At 44.4% G+C, this 25,991-nt stretch overlaps 1 protein-coding gene across 3 annotated transcripts in view; it reads right to left on the bottom strand.

The window, feature by feature from the left end:
* Window positions 1-23,719, bottom strand: part of LGALS8 (galectin 8) — a 32,410-nt gene extending 8,691 nt beyond the window's left edge. Inside the window, exons 1-10 of one of the 3 annotated variants that reach the window (XM_025369376.1) lie at window positions 23,512-23,694; window positions 23,067-23,157; window positions 20,732-20,875; window positions 6,859-6,947; window positions 5,355-5,565; window positions 3,810-3,929; window positions 2,489-2,545; window positions 1,410-1,436; window positions 1,160-1,282; window positions 554-642 (exon numbers count right to left, since the gene is read on the bottom strand). In XM_025369376.1, coding sequence (XP_025225161.1) covers window positions 554-642; window positions 1,160-1,282; window positions 1,410-1,436; window positions 2,489-2,545; window positions 3,810-3,929; window positions 5,355-5,565; window positions 6,859-6,947; window positions 20,732-20,776 — 761 coding nt within the window. In that variant the 5' untranslated portion in view covers window positions 20,777-20,875; window positions 23,067-23,157; window positions 23,512-23,694. Of the gene's footprint in view, window positions 1-553; window positions 643-1,159; window positions 1,283-1,409; window positions 1,437-2,488; window positions 2,546-3,809; window positions 3,930-5,354; window positions 5,566-6,858; window positions 6,948-20,731; window positions 20,876-23,066 lie in introns of all 3 variants that reach the window. The other 2 variants (XM_025369396.1, XM_025369385.1) reach the window with 2 other exon arrangements.
* Between the last annotated feature and the right edge of the window lie 2,272 nt (window positions 23,720-25,991).

Raw genomic sequence — 25,991 nt, 5'->3', positions numbered from 1 at the left:
GCGACGCTCGCCCCCACCCCCCCCCCCCTGGGCGCCAAAAGAGGATTTTTTAAAAAAAAAAAAAAAAAAAAAAAAAAAAAAACAAACTAGCTGGGCGTGGTGGTGCGCCTGTAATCCCAGGTACTCCAGAGGCTGAGGTAGGAGAATCGCTTGAACACCCGGGGGCGGAGGTTGTGGTGTGCTGGGATTGCGACACTGCACTCCAGTCTGGATGACACAGTGAGGCTCGATCTCAAAAAAAAAAAGAAAAAACAATGTTGCCTGATCTTACGGGGCTGCCCTGGAGTTCTCCAAGGCAAGGGTAGGCCTCGCGGACAAAAATGCTACTCTCTCGTCTGGCCAGAAAAAGGTGACGTCAGAACACTGGGCTTTAGTCTTGGCTCTGCCGCCAACTAGCTGTTAGCAATCTAACCTCCTCCTGCTTGAATCATCTCACCTTGGAAATGAAGATTCTGACACTAGCCCTAATTCTAGCTCATAAGACCGCTCACGGGTGGAAGGCGTAACAGGCACGGAGGTATCTGCACTGTGACTGCTACCCAAGGATACTGACCTTTTGGCATTTGTATTCACTTCTCCTTTAACGACGACAGTTCGTCCAGGGCCCATGGGGGTGTTCAACCTTGCAGCAAATGGCAGGCTCTGAAAAGAAGCCACAGTTAGGACAAAGAGGTCTGCAGAAAGTGATCTCCAGGGAAAACTCGTGTCCAAAGAACACTAGAGAATGTTTCAGAGCCATGACCCTGTAAATCCCAGGAGGGGAGATAGTCTGCCTTGGTCCCAGCTGGGTGCCCTGCAGCAGCACTGTCCCCGGCTCGAGGCACTCACACACTGATTTATTTTAGACGATGAAATGAGTGACAGGGTGGGACCCGATGCCCTCTGTATGAGTGAAACACCCCAGGAAGGCCCCCTGTGCCTGGGGTCTGAGGCAGCACTGTGTTCTGCTTGCAGGGGAAGCAGCCAAGCTGGGAGGCGCTGAGGAAATACACAGGAATGGCTCAGAGGCAGGCCTGGTTGACGCTCGAATCTGTCCAGGGACAGCACACAAATGCAGAGGGGGCTGCTTTGGGCTTCTACTGTGGATACAGGTTACTTGTAACAGCTCATTACAACTTAATTTTTATATAGAGTTAAGAAAATTGGGGGCTCTTCAAACCTTTGACACATAGTTCATAGGTGGTATTTTGGTGCAAGTCAAACTGTGATTGACAGTCGAATCTTTGCTCTTGGTGTAGACAGTTCTGGGTACGATTTTAGAAATGTCTCCTCTATTACTAGGCTGTAGGGAAACAGTTCTACAGTAAGGAATGGAATGAATGAAGCTGCCCTCCAAGGTTTAAACTGTTCATTTTCTATGCAATTTTATAAAATACTCCACATGAAATAACCCAGGCAAAAATACTCACAAGCTGGGGCGTGCCAGACTTTGGAACCTATTGGAAAAGAAACAAAACACAAGAACGTGAGAAGGGGAAGAATTATAGTTTATAATATGAAGCCTTGGTTGTGCTGAGCTGAGCCTGGCCGGAGCCGGGGACATTCCTTGCTCCACTCTGGTGTGACCTCCAGGCAGCTGGTGCTTTATGATGGGATGGGATGGCGTTGTGAAGGGCTACACAGGTTGAGAAGACAGTCTGATATCCCTGTTCATCTGAGTCCTTTATCCTCCACCATAAATTAATAATTTTTCATAGAACTATATGAAATTTTTTTTAAGAGATAGGGTCTTATTCTGTCACCCACACTGGGGTGCAGTGGCTCAATCATGGCTCACTGCAGCCTCAACCTCCTGGGCTCAAGTCATCCTCCTACCTCAGCCTCCCAAAGCTGGGATCACTGCCATGCGCCACCATGCCCGGATCATTTAATTTTTTGCAGAGATGGGGTTCTCCCTATGTGGCCCAGGCTGATCTCAAACTCCTAGGCTCAAGCAATCCTCCACCTCAGCCTCCCAAAGTGCTGGGATTACAGGCCTGAGCCACCACATTTACCCAGGACTACATGAACTTCAAACGTGTCTTAGTTGTCCTTTCCAAGGTGCCCCCAGAATGCTGAGATTCTGTTCTGTCTGTGAGTTGTGAACGTGCCAGTCAGTAAGACCTCACTTTCTCCATTAATAATGGCGTGTTTTTCCATTGCAGTTATTCTCCCAGGGGTTGAAGATGCACGTGGAAGTTCATTTGCCAGTGCACTGGCTGATGTTCAATATTCAGAAATACCCCAGAACAGTACTATTCAGCAGTTAAGAGTGAGAGAGTTCTTTTTACATAAGAACAGTGAGTGGCAGTTACATAAACTGACTGGTGAAGCGTCAGCAAAAACTTATTGAGTGCCTGGCACCACAAGGATGTATCTCAATTTTCAAATGATTACTTGCGTTCTAAAAGCATAATTTTCAAAAACCCAGCCTTCTTGCCACTTCATTTATATGAGAGCTAAAACAACATTTTTGAACCAGTGGCTCATTAAAAGATTTAGTATTTACCTTTTCTCTACTTATCTCTGTCAGTTCCAGACCAGATGCTTGGGTACTCTGTAAATCCTGAGAAAATAAAGATTAATTTGTAACATCCAGTAGAAAATATTTTCTATATATAATCTGTTTGACATATCAAAAAATTATAAATGGTACTAAAAATATGCTTGAAAACTATGATCCAAAAATACACTTAACACTGGGGTCCTTTCTGGCCCCCATCAGATTGGCAAACATTACACAGAATAAGAGGTAATGTCAACAAGAAGGTGGGAAGATGGCGGCTGAGAATGCAAATTGTTTTTATCCTTGTGAAGAAGGGTGAGTTAGTATCTATCAAAATGTTCAATGCAAATACAGTCACGTGTTGCTTAACCAAGGGGGTACGTTCTTTTTTTTTTTTTAGACAGAGTCTGTCGCCCAGGCTGGAGTACAGTGGCACGATCTTGGCTCACTGCAAGCTCCGCTCCTGGGCTCACGCCATTCTCCTGCCTCAGCCTCCTGAGCAGCTGGGACTACAGGTGCCCGCTACCACGCCCAGCTAAATTTTTGTATTTTTCGTAGAGACAGGGTTTCACCATGTTAGCCAGGATGGTCTCGATCTCCTGACCTCGTGATCCACCTGCCTCGGCCTCCCAAAGTGCTGGGATTACAGGTGTGAGCCACTGTGCCTGGCCGAAGGGGGTACGTTCTGAGAAATGTGTTCTTCGGTGATTTTGGTCATCGTGCGAACATCACAGAATATTACTTGACAACCTTAGATGGTACTGCCTACTACACACCTAGGCTGTAGGGTGTGGCCTGTTGCTCCTGGACAGTGAATCTGTACAGCATGCACTGTACTGAATTCTGTAGGCAACCAGAGCGGGATGGTAAGTATTTGTGCATGTAAACTTATCTAAACATAGAAAAGGTACAGTAAAAATACAGTATGACAAGCTTAGGGGACCACTGTTGTATATGCGGTTCATCATTGAACTGTCCTTATGCAACACATGACTGTGCTCTTTGACTCAGACACTCCCAGCCTAGGAAACTCTCTTATGGAAATAGTCCATTTTACACCCATGCAAAGGCAACAGCCACTACCCAGCTAAAAACAATGTATGTTTTGCTAAAGCCACACGAGATTTGAGATCCTACAGACAATGAAGCGCTGGCTGATAAAAACCCTTCTGCTAGTGTGAATAGTTCACTTCCAAAAAATTAATACTGCAATCAGGGACAGCCGTCCTTTTTATGTCAATAGAAGTGTTATTTGAAGACTTTTTCTACCATCTCATCAAAAACCATCCTCATAAAAGACCCCAAGCTGTGGCAGGTCACTCACCGAGCTGAATCTGAAACCAATGGAGTGAATATTCACTTTGCCATAAATGCCCAGAGTGTCTATTTTCTCTGTGCCGATCCTGTGGCCATAGAGCAGAGTATGTTTTCCATTTACAGCCACCTAGGAAGATACAGAAGACAAACCCCCCCCCCAAAAAAAGTTAATAAATTAACTTACTATCCAAATTTAAATGTTTCCTTGCATCCAATTTTATACCCTTTCCCACAGGTCTCCACACACATCTGACCACATTGTAACCAAAAGCACCCAAAACACTAGCAGTGCTTCCGAACTTCGAGTTCCTGATCTGATTAAGCACCAGGAACTGTCTCTCCTCAGACAAACACGCAGTCACAAATACAGGTGCGTGTGCCTGTGTGAGCCTCTGCATACGTGTGAGACATCTGGGTTCGAAGGTCTCCTGGAAACCCAGGCACAGGTGCCCTGGAGGTTGTGAACCCAGGTTAAAGATCAAAATCTGTTGACTTTGCTAAATAAAACTAAATAAAACTAATAAAACTGACAAGTTACTCAACATATTTAAGATTCGGTTTTCATATTCTGAAGTAGGAACAATCTCTACCTCAACAGACTACAGTAGCAAGATGACAAGAAAGTAGCTTCCGCAGGTCCTCAGCACTCTACGTTGCTCCTCCTCCCTCCCTCTCAAATGCCAGGTACCAGGTTAGGTTATAGGCAGAAAACGCAAGCAGCATACAATACAGTCTCTGACTCAAGGAGCTTCAAATCCCATTGTGGGGGCAAAATAAACACATCAAGCCAAAGCACAACTGTTAAAAAATGGTTAAAAAGAATGATACAGACACGGCTGGAAAGGCCAGAGAAGGGAGAGGTGAATGGAGTTTGGGAGATTCAGAAAGATTTTCGGGCGGGAGCGGTATCCTGAAGATCAGAAAGGATCTGCGCCAAAGACATGCGGGTCTGTTCTCACATTGGTACAAACCTCTACTCTGGGAAAGCTCCACAGGCCGGAGTGCCAGCCGGTGTAAGAGCCTCTAGGACCAAAATCAACCGTACACATACGCGCTAGGTATAAGTCACTCCATGAAGCCAGAGATGGAAGTGACATCAAGGATTTCTAGGATCTCCTCTGGATCTAAACTCTCGATCCTACAGAACTATCTTGTGGCAAGACTTGAATTTATAAAACCCTTCTGATTTCTATGCTAGGATTGCCCTTGTTAGCTCTTCGGATGGTGGCGGTTATATTATAACTTACCCTCCCATCATTAACATAATACTGTGTCAATTCAGAACTCAGCCCTGCTAGGAGAAACAGGATCTAATAAAAAGATCTGGTCACAATGGACCATATTTCTGCACGGCAACAACTGGCTGGAGAGTAGTGGTGCCACACCTCACATTTAGGTGCCTTCCTGGTCCTTTTATGGAGAAAAACTACAAAGCCAAGCAAACCATGTCTTAGGTGTAGGAAATATAAGGCCGGGCTCACAAACGTGAAAAGCGCCCCTGTGCAGTCCCGCTCGCTCATGAGGACTCAACCTGGCCCTCTCCAAAACCTACCTGGAATTTGTCCTTCAGCACCATAATCACGATCTCAAAAGACTTCTCTCTTTTGAAAGGCGTGTCATAGGTGATCTCTTCCCGTCCCCATTTTTCTTTTATCAAAGTATTGCAAACAATGCAGCCGGCCCTTTTGAAACGAGGATTGAAATGAAAGGCCACGTCGGCGCGAGGTTTCACGCTGCTGCCATACTGCAGATCCACCTGGAATCTATGAGGGAAGACACAGGGGCCCCAAGAGCGCTCAGAAAGGAAAGCTCCCGCGAACGGCCCAGCAGGCACTACACTCCAGGCCCAGTGACCGGACTGACGGATCCCCCCTCGTTCATTCACTATGAGGCCAAAAGAGCTGGCTGCCTAATCTTCTTTTCTGTCTTCCTCAGTAACACAGCCCCCGAGTTTGAAATGGGTCTGAATCTGCCCAGCCTTCCTTGCAGCTAGGCCTGCCTGTGCAGCTAAAGCTCTGCTGATAAGATGGAAGTGAAGGGCTCAGGGAAGACTACTGGAAACTGCCTTCAAAGTCAGCAAGCACTTGCCTTTTGTCCATCTCTGCTTCCCCGCAAACACCATGTGCACCCATCCAGCTACCCAAAGCACAGAGGTGACGGCTGGAAATCTAGCTGCCAAGGATAACGGGAAAAGGGACCTCACCTCACCCTCAAGCTAGCAGAGTGGTGAGCTGGAAGGAGTCTCCTTCTCTAACGACTTGAAGGAGTTGACTGAAAAGGCCTGGGCTGTCTCCTTGAGACTTAATTTTCACATCTCACTTAAACCACTGCTCTTCAGGTGTTAGGTACACAGAGCCGAGCCCAACACTAACGATACCACAACTTGCATCCAAAGCAAGTATTCAGTAAAACCATCTGAACTAGATCTTCTGTGATGCTGTGGGAATGTCAGACTACAACCAGACTGTCCCTGTCATCTGACCACAATTCCTTTCTTTAATGACAAACCTAATTCTTTTTTTCTTTTTCTTTTTTTTTTTTTTTTTTTTGGTCACCCAGTCTGGAGTGCAGTGGCTTGATCACAGCTCACTGCAACCTCAAACTCCTGGGCTCAAGTGATCCTCCTACCTCAGCCCCCTGAGTAGTTGGAACTACAGGCGCACACCACTATGCCCAGTTAATTTAAAAAAAAAATTTTTTTTTAACAGATGGGAGGTTCTCTCTATGTTGCCCACGCTGGTCTTGAACTCCTGGCCTCTAACAGTCCTCCCGCCTTGGCCTCCCAAAGTGCTGGAAAAGCATGTGTAAGTCACCACATCCAGCTGATAGTTCTAATTTTTTATACTGAAATCAGACTTACAGCAATGAAATAAATCCCAATAACCTTTATTTAGTCATTCATTCCACGCTCCTCAGCACCTCGGCCAGGGCTGCTGACGAAAGCAAATTAGGCCTCAAAGTATCAAATGGTCTCTCCCACATTACTCTTTGTTATCGTTCCACAATCACAAAAAGACAGCTTATTCATGCTCCTTCCGTCAGCACAATGATTTTACCTGTCCGCGTCACTAGGAACATGCCCACGTATTACAATCAAAGTTCCAGGATCCAACTGATCAGGAATGGTGCCAACATATGGGATTACCTAAGAAAAAAAATTTTAACAAATGTACGTTTACATAAACAACATTACTTTCTAAGCAATTACAATCCAAACTCATTATTGGTAGAGAAAAACTATGTTTTTTAAGGCTGCACATGAATCTGCTCAGAATCCAGCATTTTCCAAGTCATCTTTCCTATTCAAACAGCTATAAAAAGGAACCGCATGGCCAGGATATTTGCAATAGCTGCAAACCACTATGTCTCTTTGGAAAGAGACACAAGATACCAAATACTATTCACAGTAGTTTGTATTTGGCTGAGAGTTTGTGAAGCAAAACTTCTGCTTAATATGATAATCTAATAGAAAAAAAAACAAAACAAAACAGTTGTTGCAATGCCATGTCTACTCATTCCTTTTCCCACTGTTCCACTGCTGATCCCAACAGAAAGTTCAAGGCCACACTAGGCCCAAAAGCCAATGCTGATGAAGACGATGACAAGCACTCACTGCCTCTGAAGGAAGCTCCAAGTTAAGCCACGCCCCCACACCGGGGTGCCAGGGCCTGCTCTTCTCCACTGGACTCCCAGACTGCAACCCAGACTGCACTGTGAGAAACCAGAGAACTGCATGATCATGAGGATGAGTGGGTGCCTGTGGGTCTTCAAGACACGGCATCCACCTGCCTTGGACCAGTCCAGTCTGCAGGCGTGGGCTCTTACAGTTGGCCCCACCTAGTATTCAGGTCTCAACCTGCACCCTTGCTGCCCAGAACCCAGCCCTTTTTCTTCTGGGACCTGCCACACTACCAGATCTTGTCATTCCCCTTCCCCAGAGATGACCACACTGTCCTCCCAGTCCACTGGCTGGGGACCTGTGCTGTGTGGCTGCCTCTCCTGCATCACAGCCATCTGCCTCCATCTGGAGCATCTGACCAGGATGCGCAGCCCACACACCGTTACGCCTCACACCAAGCTCACCCAAATTATGATGTGCACGGTAAAACCTACCCAAGGTACTTCTGATTGTCAAGAAATAAGAAATAAAATAAGACGGGCCACAGAAAAGTGATTATCAATTGGTGGCTCCTAAACTGAAATCGACTTCAGGCACAGCCTCCTCTGTGGAGCCCTCTTCAAGCTCCCTCGGCTGACTGAGGCAGCCCCTCTCAGAGGCTTCATGAGAGCGCTTTGGATTCTGTTTGTTTGCGTGTCGGTTTGCCTAGACTGTGGGCTGCAGGGGACAGGACTGGCTCATCACCTTTACCTCCCCAGGAGAGAGGTCCAGAGACGATCGGTAATTGCATAGTGAATGAACAAACTCTCACCTGTCTGAAAAGTAGGTTCTGGCAGGCCTCATACCTATACAGGAGAGGCAACAAAGCAGCTGCTGAACTGCAAGCTGAGCCCACAAGCTCCCTGTTGCCTTAGGCAATAAGATGGGAAATTATGGAAGCCAGTTATCTATTTGCTGTCATAGCAATTGCTAGGAGTAGGGTGGAAGGCCCATGACATCAGAGAACAAAAAATACAACAGAGAGTGTAGACTGGGGCTGCAGCTGCACATCAGGGTAGCGATTTTGTGTGTAGAGAATGGGGAAGGACCTACATCCCTACCTTGATCTTTTGGGTCACAGCTGGTTCCAAAAATATATAGCAGCATGTTTCATAGCATTAATCTCTTAATAAAACGAGAGGTTTTTATAACTTCAAATTTCATGTTAAAATTATATTTATGCAAAATATTTAATAACAAATTTTAGTAATATAAGTGAGAAAGTAATCTATAAAGGCATATATAGTATGATTTCAACTAAATAAATGCAAGCATTAAAAAGAAAACCTTGCTAATTAATCACATCATATCCTGTATCAAAATACCCCATATACCCCATAAATAGATATACCTACTACATACTCAAAAAAATTCAAAATTAAAAAAAGAAAAACACTAAAGAAGTCAGCCAAAAATGATAACAATAGTTTTCATGGGGGAGGATGGGATTTTAATTTTTTTCTTTATATACTTTCTTACTTTGCAGATGTCTATAATAAGCATCGGTATTTTTATAACCACAAAAATATTTTTAATTATATGTTTAATTTTAGAGCTGGAAAGAGCTTTTTGAGACAAAACAATCTATTCCCATCACTTTTTTTTTTTTTTAAGACAGAGTCTCACTCTGTCCCCCAGGCTAGAGTGCAGTGGCATGATCTCAGCTCACTGCAACCTCCACCTCCCAGGTTCAAGCCATTCTCCTGCCTCAGCCTTCCAAGTAGCTGGGATGCCCAGCTAATTTTTTGTATTTTTAGTAGAGACGGGGTTTTGCCATGTTGCCGGGCTGGTCTCGAACTCCTGGGCTCAAAGTGATTCTCCCAAAGTGCTGGGGTTGCTTTGGGAGGTAATGAGCTGCTGGATGCAAGGCTCTCTATTAGGCAGACTGCAGCTAGAAAGAAGCGTAAGAGTCAGACACCCAGGAAACATAATTAGAGCGAAAATGTGATACTCTGTTTGGCTGTTGAAAACTGGTATCCCCTTCCATATCTGGAAAATCCCCTACCCTATGAACATTAGACCTCATCTAGACTGCAACAAGGTAAGAGCAGGGGACAAAACTGCCAATTAGAATTTCCAGCTCAGATTTTAAGTAAGAACCAGTGACAAGCAGCAGCCACAATGATGCAGTATTCACTCTGGCAAGGGGGCAGCAGCTGTATTTGGGGTTGGAGAAAGTTACATCCGGGGTCAGAGGCAGCTATATCCAGGGTCAGAGGGAGCTACATCTGGGGCCAGAGGGAGCTACATCTGGGGCCAGAGGGAGCTACATCCAGGGTCAGAGGGGGCTACATCTGGGGTCAGAGACAGCAGTGGCATTGGTAAAGTAGCAGAGACACAGTACCATCTGTGTCCAGTGGTGACAACAGATGCCTCTTCATGGGAACGGTCCTATAGCATGCTTGTATATCTGTGGCTACCTATTCTCCCAGCCACACTATCATTTAGCAAATTCCTTTTCTGCTTAAAGCGTTGGCTTCTGTTGCTTGTAACTACAAACTCTGACCAATTCAACATCTTTTAAAAAAAAAAATGGGGTCCAGGCATGGTGGCTCACACCTATAATCCCAGCATTTTGGGAGGTGGCGGATCACTTGAGGTTGGGAGTTGAAGACCAGCCTGACCAACATGGAGAAACCCTGTCTCTACTAAAAATACAAAATTAGCTGGGCGTGGTGGCCCATGACTGCAATCCCAGCTACTCAGGAGACTGAGGCAGGAGAATCACTTGAACCCGGGAGGCAGAGGCTGCAGTGAACTGAGATCAGCCCATTGCACTCCAACCTGGGCAACAAGAGCAAAACTCTGCCTCAAAAAAAAAAAAAGAGGGGGTTTAGAGTAACAACCAATTCTGTTTCATTTCTAAATAATTTCTTGGGGGGGGCGGAGCAAGATGGCCGAATAGGAACAGCTCCAGTCTCCAACTCCCAGCGCGAGCGACACAGAAGACCGGTGATTTCTGCATTTTCAACTGAGGTACTGGGTTCATCTCACTAGGGAGTGCCGGACGATCGGTGCTGGTCAGCTGCTGCAGCCCGACCAGCGAGAGCTGAAGCAGGGCGAGGCATCGCCTCACCTGGGAAGCGCGAGGGGAAAGGGAATCCCTTTTCCTAACCAGGGGAACTGAGACACACAACACCTGGAAAATCGGGTAACTCCCACCCCAATACTGCGCTTTAAGCAAACAGGCACACCAGGAGATTATATCCCACACCTGGCCGGGAGGGTCCCACGCCCACGGAGCCTCCCTCATTGCTAGCACAGCAGTCTGCAGCAAGGCAGCAGCGAGGCTGCGGGAGGGGTGCCTGCCATTGCTGAGGCTTAAGTAGGTAAACAAAGCCGCTGGGAAGCTCGAACTGGGTGGAGCTCACGGCAGCTCAAGGAAACCTGCCTGTCTCTGTAGACTCCACCTCTGGGGACAGGGCACAGTAAACAACAAAAGCAGCAGAAACCTCTGCAGATGCAAACAACTCTGTCTGACAGCTTTGAAGAGAGCAGTGGATCTCCCAACACGGAGGTTGAGATCTGAGAAGGGACAGATTGCCTGCTCAAGTGGGTCCCTGACCCCTGAGTAGCCTAACTGGGAGACATCCCCCACTAGGGGCAGTCTGACACCCCACACCTCACAGGCTGGAGTACACCCCTGAGAGGAAGCCTCCAAAGCAAGAATCAGACAGGTACACTCGCTGTTCAGCAATATTCTATCTTCTGCAGCCTCTGCTGCTGACACCCAGGCAAACAGGGTCTGGAGTGGACCTCAAGCAATCTCCAACAGACCTACAGCTGAGGGTCCTGACTGTTAGAAGGAAAACTATCAAACAGGAAGGACACCTACACCAAAACCCCATCAGTACGTCACCATCATCATCAAAGACCAGAGGCAGATAAAACCACAAAGATGGGGAAAAAGCAGGGCAGAAAAGCTGGAAATTCAAAAAATAAGAGCGCATCTCCCCCGGCAAAGGAGCGCAGCTCATCGCCAGCAACGGATCAAAGCTGGACGGAGAATGACTTTGACGAGATGAGAGAAGAAGGCTTCAGTCCATCAAACTTCTCAGAGTTAAAGGAGGAATTACGTACCCAGCGCAAAGAAACTAAAAATCTTGAAAAAAAAGTGGAAGAATTGATGGCTAGAGTAATTAATGCAGAGAATGTCATAAACAAAATGAAAGAGATGAAAACCATGACACGAGAAATACGTGACAAATGCACAAGCTTCAGTAACCGACTCGATCAACTGGAAGAAAGAGTATCAGCGATTGAGGATCAAATGAACGAAATGAAGCGAGAAGAGAAACCAAAAGAAAAAAAGAAGAAAAAGAAATGAACAAAGCCTGCAAGAAGTATGGGATTATGTAAAAAGACCAAATCTACGTCTGATTGGGGTGCCTGAAAGTGAGGGGGAAAATGGAACCAAGTTGGAAAACACTCTTCAGGATATCATCCAGGAGAACTTCCCCAACCTAGCAGGGCAGGCCAACATTCAAATCCAGGAAATACAGAGAACGCCACAAAGATACTCCTCGAGAAGAGCAACTCCAAGACACATAATTGCCAGATTCACCAAAGTTGAAATGAAGGAAAAAATCTTAAGGGCAGCCAGAGAGAAAGGTCGGGTTACCCACAAAGGGAAGCCCATCAGACTCACAGCAGATCTCTCGGCAGAAACTCTCCAAGCCAGAAGAGAGTGGGGGCCAATATTCAACATTCTTAAAGAAAAGAATTTTAAACCCAGAATTTCATATCCAGCCAAACTAAGTTTCATAAGTGAAGGAGAAATAAAATCCTTTACAGATAAGCAAATGCTTAGAGATTTTGTCACCACTAGGCCTGCCTTACAAGAGACCCTGAAGGAAGCACTCAACATGGAAAGGAACAACCGGTACCAGCCATTGCAAAAACATGCCAAAATGTAAAGACCATCGAGGCTAGGAAGAAACTGCATCAACTAACGAGCAAAATAACCAGTTAATATCATAATGGCAGGATCAAGTTCACACATAACAATCTTAACCTTAAATGTAAATGGACTAAATGCTCCAATGAAAAGACACAGACTGGCAAACTGGATAAAGAGTCAAGACCCATCAGTCTGCTGTATTCAGGAGACCCATCTCACACGCAGAGACATACATAGGCTCAAAATAAAGGGATGGAGGAAGATTTACCAAGCAAATGGAGAACAAAAAAAAGCGGGGGTTGCAATACTAGTCTCTGATAAAACAGACTTTAAACCATCAAAGATCAAAAGAGACAAAGAAGGCCATTACATAATGGTAAAAGGATCAATTCAACAGGAAGAGCTAACTATCCTAAATATATATGCACCCAATACAGGAGCACCCAGATTCATAAAGCAAGTCCTTAGAGACTTACAAAGAGACTTAGACTCCCATACAATAATAATGGGAGACTTCAACACTCTACTGTCAACATTAGACAGATCAACGAGACAGAAAGTTAACAAGGATATCTGGGAATTGAACTCATCTCTGCAGCAAGCAGACCTAAAAGACATCTATAGAACTCTCCACCCCAAATCAACAGAATATACATTCTTCTCAGCACCACATCGCACTTATTCCAAAATTAACCACATAATTGGAAGTAAAGCACTCCTCAGCAAATGTACAAGAACAGAAATTGTAACAAACTGTCTCTCAGACCACAGTGCAATCAAACTAGAACTCAGGACTAAGAAACTCAATCAAAACCGCTCAACTACATGGAAACTGAACAACCTGCTCCTGAATGACTACTGGGTACATAATGAAATGAAGGCAGAAATAAAGATGTTCTTTGAAACCAATGAGAACAAAGATACAACATACCAGAATCTCTGGGACACATTTAAAGCAGTGTGTAGAGGGAAATTTATAGCACTAAATGCCCACAAGAGAAAGCAGGAAAGATCTAAAATTGACACTCTAACATCACAATTAAAAGAACTAGAGAAGCAAGAGCAAACGCATTCAAAAGCTAGCAGAAGGCAAGAAATAACTAAGATCAGCGCAGAACTGAAGGAGATAGAGACACAAAAAACCCTCCAAAAAATCAATGAATCCAGGAGTTGGTTTTTTGAAAAGATCAACAAAATTGACAAGAAAAGAGAGAAGAATCAAATAGACGCAATAAAAAATGATAAAGGGGATATCACCACCGACCCCACAGAAATACAAACTACCATCAGAGAATACTATAAACACCTCTATGCAAATAAACTAGAAAATCTAAAAGAAATGGATAATTTCCTGGACACTTACACTCTTCCAAGACTAAACCAGGAAGAAGTTGAATCCCTGAATAGACCAATAGCAGGCTCTGAAATTGAGGCAATAATTAATAGCCTACCAACCAAAAAAAGTCCAGGACCAGATGGATTCATAGCTGAATTCTACCAGAGGTACAAGGAGGAGCTGGTACCATTCCTTCTGAAACTATTCCAATCAATAGAAAAAGAGGGAATCCTCCCTAACTCATTTTATGAGGCCAACATCATCCTGATACCAAAGCCTGGCAGAGACACAACAAGAAAAGAGAATTTTAGACCAATATCCCTGATGAACATCGATGCAAAAATCCTCAATAAAATACTGGCAAACCGGATTCAGCAGCACATCAAAAAGCTTATCCACCATGATCAAGTGGGCTTCATCCCTGGGATGCAAGGCTGGTTCAACATTTGCAAATCAATAAACATAATCCAGCATATAAGAACCAAAGTCAAGAACCACATGATTATCTCAATAGATGCAGAAAAGGCTTTTGACAAAACTCAACAGCCCTTCATGCTAAAAACGCTCAATAAATTCGGTATTGATGGAACGTATCTCAAAATAATAAGAGCTATTTATGGCAAACCCACAGCCAATATCATACTGAATGGGCAAAAACTGGAAAAATTCCCTTTGAAAACTGGCACAAGACAGGGATGCCCTCTCTCACCACTCCTATTCAACATAGTGTTGGAAGTTCTGGCTAGGGCAATCAGGCAAGAGAAAGAAATCAAGGGTATTCAGTTAGGAAAAGAAGAAGTCAAATTGTCCCTCTTTGCAGATGACATGATTGTATATTTAGAAAATCCCATTGTCTCAGCCCAAAATCTCCTTAAGCTGATAAGCAACTTCAGCAAAGTCTCAGGATACAAAATTAATGTGCAAAAATCACAAGCATTCTTATACACCAGTAACAGACAAACAGAGAGCCAAATCATGAATGAACTTCCATTCACAATTGCTTCAAAGAGAATAAAATACCTAGGAATCCAACTTACAAGGGATGTAAAGGACCTCTTCAAGGAGAACTACAAACCACTGCTCAGTGAAATAAAAGAGGACACAAACAAATGGAAGAACATACCATGCTCATGGATAGGAAGAATCAATATTGTGAAAATGGCCATACTGCCCAAGGTTATTTATAGATTCAATGCCATCCCCATCAAGCTACCAACGAGTTTCTTCACAGAATTGGAAAAAACTGCTTTAAAGTTCATATGGAACCAAAAAAGAGCCCGCATCTCCAAGACAATCCTAAGTCAAAAGAACAAAGCTGGAGGCATCACGCTACCTGACTTCAAACTATACTACAAGGCTACAGTAACCAAAACAGCATGGTACTGTTACCAAAACAGAGATATAGACCAATGGAACAGAACAGAGCCCTCAGAAATAATACCACACATCTACAACCATCTGATCTTTGACAAACCTGAGAGAAACAAGAAATGGGGAAAGGATTCCCTATTTAATAAATGGTGCTGGGAAAATTGGCTAGCCATAAGTAGAAAGCTGAAACTGGATGCTTTCCTTACTCCTTATACGAAAATTAATTCAAGATGGATTAAAGACTTAAATGTTAGACCTAATACCATAAAAACCCTAGAGAAAAACCTAGGTAGTACCATTCAGGACATAGGCATGGGCAAAGACTTCATGTCTAAAACACCAAAAGCAACGGCAGCAAAAGCCAAAATTGACAAATGGGATCTCATTAAACTAAAGAGCTTCTGCACAGCAAAAGAAACTACCATCAGAGTGAACAGGCAACCTACAGAATGGGAGAAAATTTTTGCAATCTACTCATCTGACAAAGGGCTAATATCCAGAACCTACAAAGAACTCAAACAAATTTACAAGAAAAAAAAACAAACAACCCCATCAAAAAGTGGGCAAAGGATATGAACAGACATTTCTCAAAAGAAGACATTCATACAGCCAACAGACACATGAAAAAATGCTCATCATCACTGGCCATCAGAGAAATGCAAATCAAAACCACAATGAGATACCATCTCACACCAGTTAGAATGGCGATCATGAAAAAGTCAGGAAACAACAAGTGCTGGAGAGGATGTGGAGAAATAGGAACACTTTTACACTGTTGGTGGGATTGTAAACTAGTTCAACCATTATGGAAAACAGTATGGCGATTCCTCAAGGATCTAGAACTAGATGTACCATATGACCCAGCCATCCCATTACTGGGTATATACCCAAAGGATTATAAATCATGCTGCTATAAAGACACATGCACACATATGTTTATTGCGGCACTATTCACAATAGCAAAGACTTGGAATCAACCCAAATGTCCATCAGTGACAGACTGGATTAAGAAAATGTGGCACATATACACCATGGAATACTATGCAGCCATAAAAAAGGATGAGTTTGTGTCCTTTGTAGGGACATGGATGCAGCTGGAAACCATCATTCTTAGCAAACTATCACAAAAACAGAAAACCAAACGCCGCATGTTCTTACTCATAGGTGGGAACTGAACAATGAGATCACTTGGACTCAGGAAGGGGAACATCACACACCGGGGCCTATCATGGGGAGCGGGGAGAGGGGAGGGATTGCATTGGGAGTTATACCTGATGTAAATGACCAGTTGATGGGTGCTGACGAGTTGATGGGTGCAGCACAGCAACATGGCACAAGTATACATATGTAACAAACCTGCACGTTATGCACATGTACCCTAGAACTTAAAGTATAATAATAATAAAAAATAAATTAAAAAAATAAAAAAATAAAAAAAAATTTCGTAACCAGCTAGCATTTAATCATACCTTAAGAACTCTATAAACAACAAGAAAAATAAAATATATAGGTAGATAATGAACTGCCAAACAAGAAATTTCACTGACAGCATTCCTGGTATGAAGTAAAGATACTGTCTTCCAAATTATTCATTCAAATTGAATAGAAAGAAAAGGAAGCAGTGGGGCGCTGTGGCTCACACCTCTAATCCTAGCACTTTGGGAGGCCAAGGCAGGCGGATTGCCTGAGCTCAGGAGTTCGAGACCAGCCTGGGCAACATGGTGAAACCCTGTCTCTACTAAAATACAAAATAACAATTAGCTGGGTATGGCGGTGTGCACCTGTAGTCCCAGTTACTCGGGAGGCTGAGGCAGGAGAATTGCTAGAACCCAAGAGGCGGAGGTGGCAGTGAGACGAGATCGCACCACTGCACTCCAGCCTGGGCAACAGAGCAAGCCTCCATCTCTTAAAAAAATAAATAAATAAAAGAAAAGAAAAGAAAAGAAAAAGAAAAAGAAAAGGAAGCCTTCCTGCCTGCCTGCCTGCCTTCCTTCTTTCCTTCCTTCCTTCCTCCCACCCTCCTTCCCTCCCTCCTTCCTTCCCTCCCTCCCCTCCTCCTCTTTCTTTCTCTCTCTTTCCTCCCTTCCTTCTTTCCTTTCTTTCTTTCCTTCTTTCTTTTCTTTTCTCTCTTTTCTTTCTCTCTCTCTCTCTCTCTCCTCTCTTCTCTCTTCTCTCTCTCTTTCTGATGAAGTATCGCTCTGTCGCCCAGGCTGCAGTGCACTTGTGTAATCTTGGCTCACTGCAACCTCCACCTCCCAGGTTCAAGCAATTCTCCTGCCTCAACCTCCCATGTAGCTGGGATTACAGGCCCCCGCCACCATGCCTGGCTAATTTTTGTATTTTTAGTAGAGACGGGGTTTCACTATGTTAGTCAGGCTGGTCTCGAACTCCTGACCTCAAATGATCCTCCCGCCTCCGCTTCCCAAAGTGCTGGGATTACAGGCTTGAGTCACCGCGCCCAGCCTCTGACTTTTTTTTATTTTTGAGCTTGGTTCTTGCTCTGTCACCCAGACTGGAGCACGGAGTCACGCTCACTGCTCACTGAAGCCTCAACCTCCTGGGCTCAAGCAATCCTCCCACCTCAGCCTTCCTCGTAGCTGGGACTACAAACGTGCACCACAATGCCCAGCTAATTTTTGTATTTTTATAGAGAGACAAGGTCTCACTATGTTGCTCAAACTGGTCTTGAACTCCTGGGCTCAAGTGATCCACTAGCCTTGGCCTCCCACAGTACTGGAATTACAGGCGTGAGCCTCTGGACCCAGCCTTAGAGCCTGACTAAGTCTTGGAATTCTATCAGTTGAACTAGTCAAAGAAACATACTAAATAGGGAAAAAAATACATAGGCCAGTCACAATATTTACTTCATCTTTTCCAAGAAAACTTAATGTGGACAGTTGGTCTAACACCAATGTAGACCAAAATATTAGAAATAGGCCAGGCATGGTGGCTCACGCCTGTAATACCAACCCTTTGGGAGGCCAAGGCAGGAGGAGTGCTTGACCAGACTGAGAAACATGGCAAAACTCTGTCTCTACCGAAAAAAAATACAAAAATTAGCCAGGCATGGTGGTGCATGCCTGTGGTCCAAGCTATTTGTGAGGCTGAGCCCAGGAGGTGGAGGTTGCAGTGGGGTAAGATTGCACCACTCCACTTCAGCCTGGGTGACAGAGCGAGCCTCTGTCTTAAAAAAAAAAAAAAAATTGGAAACATTAATGAAATAAAAATTAAAAAGTGGTGATGTGTTTACAATGCCTAATAAAGAATACTGACACTCAGTAAATATTTACTCATTAAACCTATCAGTAACAAAATAACCATGATTCAAGAAAACAGGTTTTGTGTGTGTGTGTGTGTGTTTTTTGTTTGTTTGTTTGTTCGGAGATGGAGTCTCACTCTGTCACCCAGGCTGGAGTGCAGTGGCACCATCTTGGCTCACTGTAACCTCCGCCTCCCAGGTTCAAGCGATTCTCCTGCCTCAGCCTCCCGAGTAGCTGGGACTACAGGAGGCCACCACCACGCCTGGCTAATTTTTGTATTTTTTAGTAGAGATACAAAAAATAATTTTGTATTTTTTATTTTCACCATTTTGGCCAGGCTGATCTTGAACTCCTGACCTCGTGATCCACCTGCCTCAGCCTCCCAAAGTGTTGGGATTACAGGTGTGAGCCACCGCGCCTGGCTGAAAACAGTTTTCCTAAGTCTAGCTTATAAAGTATACTAATTGATTAACTTTAAATAACTAAGTTGGCCAGGCACGGTGCCTCACGCCTGTAATCCCAGCACTTTTGGAGGCCAAGATGGGCAGATCACCTGAGGTCAGAAGTTTGAGACCAGCCTGGCCAACATGGTGAAACCCTGTATCCACTAAAAACACAAAAATTATCTGGGCATGGTAGCACGTGCCTGTAGACCCAGCTACTCAGGAGGCTCAGGCACTAGAATTGCTTGAACCCAGGAAGCAGAAATTGCAGTGAACCGAGATTCCGTCATTTCACTCCAGCCTGGGTGACCAGAGGGAAGCTATGTCTCAAAAAAATTTTTTTTTAATTAATTGAATAAATAAGTTATTTACAGCTTTTTGTGGAACATTAAAAGGGCAACTAGCTACAAATGAAAGAAATTCAGTGCAATACGGGCCCTTAATACTATCAATATTTTACAGTAGTGAAATTTAAAGACAGAGCAAAATGTTTTTGCCATTCAGTTCAGTCTTTCTACTTCTAACCTTTCCTACTCTTTTGTGAGAACTGGTAATAAAACAGAGAAATTTAAAAAGAAAGAAAGAAAAGCTATTTGCCAAAAATATCTCCCTTGGAAACACATTATCCTCAGAACAGCATCCAGACCATGCCATGGGAGCGAAGGAATTTTCTGCCCTGGAGCAGAACGACTTCTCCAGACCCCCTTCCTCAGGAAATGAAGTCTACTTATTTTTGTTCCACCTCAACAGTTGAGAGTACTGACCGCAGAAACTACAGGAATCATCAGTATGAGAGAATCAAGATATGCAGGAATTGCATCTATGAAAGTATCTTCTTTTCTGTGTGAAGGGCAGAATTGAACAGTGTAACCTTCATCCATTCTCCCAGCTTGAGCCAAAATGAAACTTCAGATATCCCCGGCAGGCAGCCTAGTTTGTTGTTGTTTTTTAAAGATCTTTGCAGGAAATCAGTTTACAACCTTGAGATGTTTTTCACTCTAACATGCACAAAGTCATCTTAAATGTCTCACTAGCTTCCATTTCAGGAAGTCATCTTTTTAAAACTTACTGCCACTGAACGGCTATTTCTCCTAAAACTGACTTTGCTTGATACAGCAGTGATACCTCATTCTCACACAATGACATTAAAACTTAGGGAAAAAGGAATTACAGCTATAAAGTAAATGACAAAAACTTGAACCCACACACACTAACAAAACTGGTTTAGGGCCTTATTTCAAGGATTCTCACCGTTCCTTTTGCCCAAGAATCTTCTAGGGGGTTACTAAAAAAGTGGCTGTCCTTTCCCAGACCTCAATTCAGGATTCAGCTTCAAATAAGTGGAAACTAGACATTCCTAAAGATTCTCACCACCACATAAAACTAAAACAAGCTCTTTACTGCTTAGGATTACAGGGCAATTTCCAGCAATTACAGTCATTCAGGGGTTCTAGGACCAGCCTGAACTGCACGAGACCCTTTACTACTTCTCACTCTGTCTCCCCATTGGCTTTTGACATTTTCCCTGCTCAAGTGCCAAGCAGTATTTGAAAGGCTGAGGGAAAGATCAAGACATTAACTTCTCATGGACAGCTCTAATTAAATAAGAAAATGAAAAACCTGTAGAGTAAGAAATCCATTTGCCTTTAAAAAATACAATTTATGATTAGCTGAGCCTCCTCCCATTACCAAAAGTTGGCATTCCCTCCACTCTACCCAAACGTTCCCTGTTCATAACACTGTTTCACCACGTCATATTGCCATTGTGACTTCTTCCTCCACTAGAGGACAACAGCTGTTTTGTAGTCAGCGCCCACCACCATCCCTATTACATAGTAGGTGCTTTAAATATGTTCACTGGCTTTTATTCTTGCCGTGTCTCCCAATGGATAATTAATATTCTATTGGATCTGCTCTCAATCCTGGCATAGGTAAAACGTTATTTTCTAGAAATCAGTTACCGGGTTATAGATGATATTCTGTAGGTTGTTTAATGACAACATCATTCTTTTCCAGCTTCTTGTTGGAGTCTCTTCTGTGTATGACCTGAGATTTTAGGCCAGTTTCATTTAAAGGTTACCTGGATTGAAACTGAGGCACTGGCCCTGTGTAAAGTAAAAATAGAGGAAAAGAAAAGTAAGCATGTAGCATTTTTCTTCATATCCTATTTTAAAATTTAAATTATGTATTATGTTACTGATATTTACCAAATAATAGAATGTTATTACAAGCAAAGATCTGCCTCCCATTCTTACCAGTGTGCTCATATACTAAACAATTTTGGATTGTGAGTGTAGGAAATACTGACTGAAAAAATACTTCAGTAGAAAATTTCTGGCCGGGCGCGGTGGCTCAAGCCTGTAATCCCAGCACTTTGGGAGGCCGAGACGGGCGGATCACGAAGTCAGGAGATCGAGACCATCCTGGCTAACACAGTGAAACCCCGTCTCTACTAAAAAAATACAAAAAACTAGCCGGGCGTGGTGGTGGGCGCCTGTAGTCCCAGCTACTCGGGAGGCTGAGGCAGGAGAATGGCGTAAACCCGGGAGGCGGAGCTTGCAGTGAGCTGAGATCCGGCCACTGCACTCCAGCCTAGGCAACAGAGCGAGACTCTGTCTCAAAAAAAAAAAAAAAAAGAAAAAGAAAATTTCTAACATGGAATTTATTATTAAAAATACTAAAATAGGCCAGGCATGGTGGCTCACGCCTGTAATCCCAGTACTTTGGGAGGCCAAGGCAGGTGGATCACCTGAGGTCAGGAGTTCGAGACCAGCCAGAACAATATGGTGAAATCTCATCTCTACTAAAAATACAAAAATTAGCCAGATGTGGTGGCATGCACCTGCAGTCCCAGCTACTCAGGAGGCTGAGACAGGAGAATTGCTTGAACCCAGGAGGCGGAGGTTGAAGTGAGTCAAGATCGTGCCACTGCATTCCAGCCTGGGCAACAGAACGAGACTCCATCTCAAAAAAACAAATTAATTAATTAATGGCAATTACTAATCAAACAGTCCTGTACAATTATCAGAGGTATTCATTTCACTTTTCATTTCCATAAAAGGACAATTATTATAGTATTCACATCATTGGTTTGTTCTGAGGATTGAGTTAATAAAATAGTGAAAGAGTAAGTGCTATGTTAGCTATTATTATTGTGAATAAAAAGAATTGCTCTTCCTCCTCCAATTTAAACAAATCAAAGTGGGGAAATCCAATAATTTTAATACTATTAAGATACAATTTTCTCTGCTGCTTTAAAAAAAAAAAATCACAGGGCAGGGGAGTGTTGGAAAGCATCAGCCACATTTCTTAAGATAAAGGCACCCATGGACACTACATTTAATAACTCTAGGAAAAACTCGATGACTTTAAGCAGAACTAAAGGGGAAACGAAACTAGAGCTTCCTGTATTTTACGTCCAGCAATTGTCATTATACCGCACACCAACAATACACACCTATCAAATCTATTACTTTTTCTTTATTAAGAAAAAAACTGTATCCCTCTTGGTTTACCACCTAAATATAACCCCAGTCTATGTCATTAACTTAATTCGTTAGTCAAAACCTCAAAACTCTGGGTCCATGACTCAATACAGGAAGCAAGAACAAGAGCAAAAAGAATGGATGCCGAGTTGCCATACACATGTGTGATAACCAGCAAGTGACCCAATTTAAATCATCGGCTTGCATTAAATCACGCAACCCCCGAAGTATCCCCAGAACAGGTCCCGCCAGCATGACCACTTCGTATGCATCACAAGAAGCCATCACTTAAGTTCCACGTACGGTCAAAGGAAGTCACATGACTTGCCCTTTGTAATGTTTAATACTGCAGTCAAATGACTCGGCATCCTGAAGAGCGTGTAAGAGGCAGGGAAAGCAATGTCACTACAAATTCCGGGAAGGAAGCTTCCCCAGATTCCTCCACTTGGAGGTGGCTCTAGGCCTCAGGTTAGGAGGGAACAGGGTAGAAAGCAGCACAGGTGCGGTGCATTTGCAGCGAGGAGACACCCCAGGACAAACAGCCTGACTCCAGCCAGGGATATACAAGAAAGGCCGCGACTCCTGATAACCCCTTACGCCCCGGAGCAGCCTCGCCTGCAGAGATCCCCGCCACCCAGCCCCGGCTCTGCCGCGGTGAGGACCTGCGGGTTGGGGTGGACTGGACACTGTCCCACCCATCAAATTGTGATTTAGGAGCCGTGACATCCGAATGCCATCCTCCACTGGCGAGACCCTCAGAGCAGCCACGCCCCTAGCGACTGTCCCAGTGGCCGGGGGTCGCGCTACTCACCCAAGGACTGGTGTTTCAGGCGCTCCACGGAGCAGGTCGTTCGTCAGCCGCTAGGTGCCGTCCGGTTCCCGGCTCGGGCGTCCGTGGGCGGCTACGGGAAGCGACAGGAGTCAGTCCTCGTTCACTTCCCGGCTCTGCCGCTGTGGTCTCCCCACCCTCCCGGCGCCGTGCCTTCTGTGTATGGAGCGTCCCTGGCGGCTCTGCTGGATTTTGGACAGGGACCCGCCGCTGATCGCCACCCAGCTCGGCCTCCTGCACAGCCTCTGGGGCCTTGGACCGCGACTGGCTTGCTGTGGGAGAGCACAGAGGATAAGGACAAAGAATGTGTCCTGGGTGGATCTGGCTGCCTTTGCCCCGAAGGCGGAGTGGGGTGGAAGGTGGTAGGAAAATGGGAAGGAAAGAAGAGAAAGGCTTTCTCTTCCGCAGCAAGTGGGCCGACGTCCACTTGGCTGTTCCAGGCCTCCAGGTCTAGGAGGGCGCTCAGGGCTGGGACTTTCCGGGACCGGGGTGATCACCGCACAGGCCCCGCCTGCCTGGACTCAGCGCTGGCCTTCCCGGGGGCGCCCAGGTCCACGGGGTCAATGCCAGGGTTTTCTCAGCTTCCTCGTCTGCCTCGGATCGGAGTCCAGACAGTGCCAGAAGAGACCTGAAGGCTCTGCTTTTTGACGGTACACACCTCTGGATGTAGGTGAAACTGGGGGAAGGGTTCAGTACCCTGGACTGTGCCCAGCCCAAAGCGCCCCATCCGTTAGTGATAACATGGACTCGCAGCCACTCCGCGTCACTCGCTAGTTACCCTGCGCGTGGGTGTTTTCTCCAAATTGGACACTTAGGGAACAGTTTAAGCAGTATGGAGCACAATTCTGTGCGTATTAGATGCTCCATAAATACCCAACTTCTCAGGGCTCTACACTGATAGTTTGACCTATTGGCTGTAAACACACCAGCCAGAAATATAAATAAAGTTTGAAACAAAGTCATGTCAGCCACTTGGAATGGCTTGCTGCTTATTGTTTGTTTTGTGTTAGGGACCTCAAAGTTCTCGTCTTCTCTACTTGACTTTTATCCACATTTGTTTGGAAAGATATATTTTAGTGTCACCAACATGGGCTTTCTCCTCCTTGGCTTTTGTTTTCATTATTTTTTATTTTAATCGAGGAATTCATTACAAGTCCCATAACTGGGAACTCATGTTCTGATTCACTGTTGCTTTTCTCTCCTCCTTACCCATTTTCCAAGTTAGATACACTTCTCAAGATCCAATCTGAATAAGTGAATTTACCCTTGACATACACTGCCTTGGATTTATAGTTATCTTCTGGTGTGTGTCGTGTGTTTTATCTGTCCAACTCGACTGTAGTTTGAGAATGAACTTGTCTTATACATTCCCCAGTGCATAGTGTAATGCTTTGCATAAAATAGATATCAATGTTAGGTTGAAGTGTTAGATTATTGATAAAGTCAGGAGCAACTGAATATCTTCACAATTCTGCCTGAGTCTCCCCCGCCCCCACCCCCTTTGAGACAGGGTTTCCCTCAAGTGATCCTCCCACCTCAGCCTCAGGAGTAGCTGGGACTACAGACGCACACCACTATGCCCAGCTAATTTAAAAATTTTTTTTTGTGGAGACGGGGTCCACTATGTTGCCCAGGCTGGTCACAAACTCCTGGGCTCACAGTATCTTCCTGCCTTGGCCTCCCACAATGCTGAAATTACAGACGTGAGTCACCAAGCTGGGCCCTGAGTCTACCTAGTACTTCTCCTTTACAAAGCTAAAATAAGTTGAAATAAGTACACATAAATGCTGTGTTTCTTTCGTAAGTCATATTTAGGCACAAATGGGGCTGAGTAAAAGGGCCAGAGAGTTAACAAAGAAAATCTGGATGAAAATGTTCATAAATCCTAAGAACTTATTCCTAGAAATATCTCCCTCATTTGGCACTGTTGTTCAACTAGCCCAGTGTGTAATTTTAAATAAGCAAATATTCACTGAATGCCTGTCATGGCCAGGCACAGCAGTAATGAATACTAGCATGCAAAGGACCTCATGGGCCCTTCTAGATAGAGTCCCACATCTCTTACATTATTACTGCAGTACCCAAATTGGTCTCCCTATTTTCACCCTTGCCCCTCTGCAATTCAGTCTCAACACAGCAGCCAGAGAAATCACGATAAAATGTAATTCAGATCATGTTAATCCCTTACTAAAAACTACTGTTTTTTGGGTTTTTTTTTTTGACAGTCTCACTCTGTCGCCCAGGTTGGAGTGGAGTGCAGTGTTGCGGTCTCAGCTCACTGCAGCCTCCGCCTCCCACGTTCAAGTGATTCATGTGCCTTAGCCTCCTGAGTAGCTGGGACTACAGGTGTGCGCCACCATGCCCAGCTAAGTTTTGTATTTTTAGTAGGGATGAGGTTTCACTATGTTGCCCAGGTTCATCTCGAACTCCTGACCTCAAGTGATCTGCCCGCCTCGGCCTCCTGTAACCTGGGATTGCAGGTGTGAGCCACCACTTCCGGCCAATGGTCTACTAATTTTTGCTCATTCTTTGAGTAAAGATCCAGTTATTACAGAAACACTTCATGATCTGCCCCAATCCTCACACACTGTGACTTTATCTCCAAATATTTGCCTTCTCACTTTTTCTGCAGCAGACACACCTACTTTGCTATTCTCCTAGCAGGCCTGTCACACTTCCATCCTAAAATCTTTACTCAATATTTCCTTTTCCCTTTTCAAGTCTACTCAGGTGTCAATTTTCAGTGGGGCCCTTCCTGACCACCAATATTTAAAATTGCAAACACTGTCCCAAAACACACTCATACACACTCCCTATCAACTCTTCCTTGCTCTATTTCTGGCTAACATTTGTCATGCTAATATATTACATAAGGTACCTTTTTATTTTATGTTACTTCGCCCATCA

Source organism: Theropithecus gelada, chromosome 1 (genome assembly GCF_003255815.1).
Source record: "Theropithecus gelada isolate Dixy chromosome 1, Tgel_1.0, whole genome shotgun sequence".
In the NCBI taxonomy this organism is placed as follows: domain Eukaryota; kingdom Metazoa; phylum Chordata; class Mammalia; order Primates; family Cercopithecidae; genus Theropithecus; species Theropithecus gelada.
This window is presented reverse-complemented; position numbering and strand designations above follow the sequence as displayed.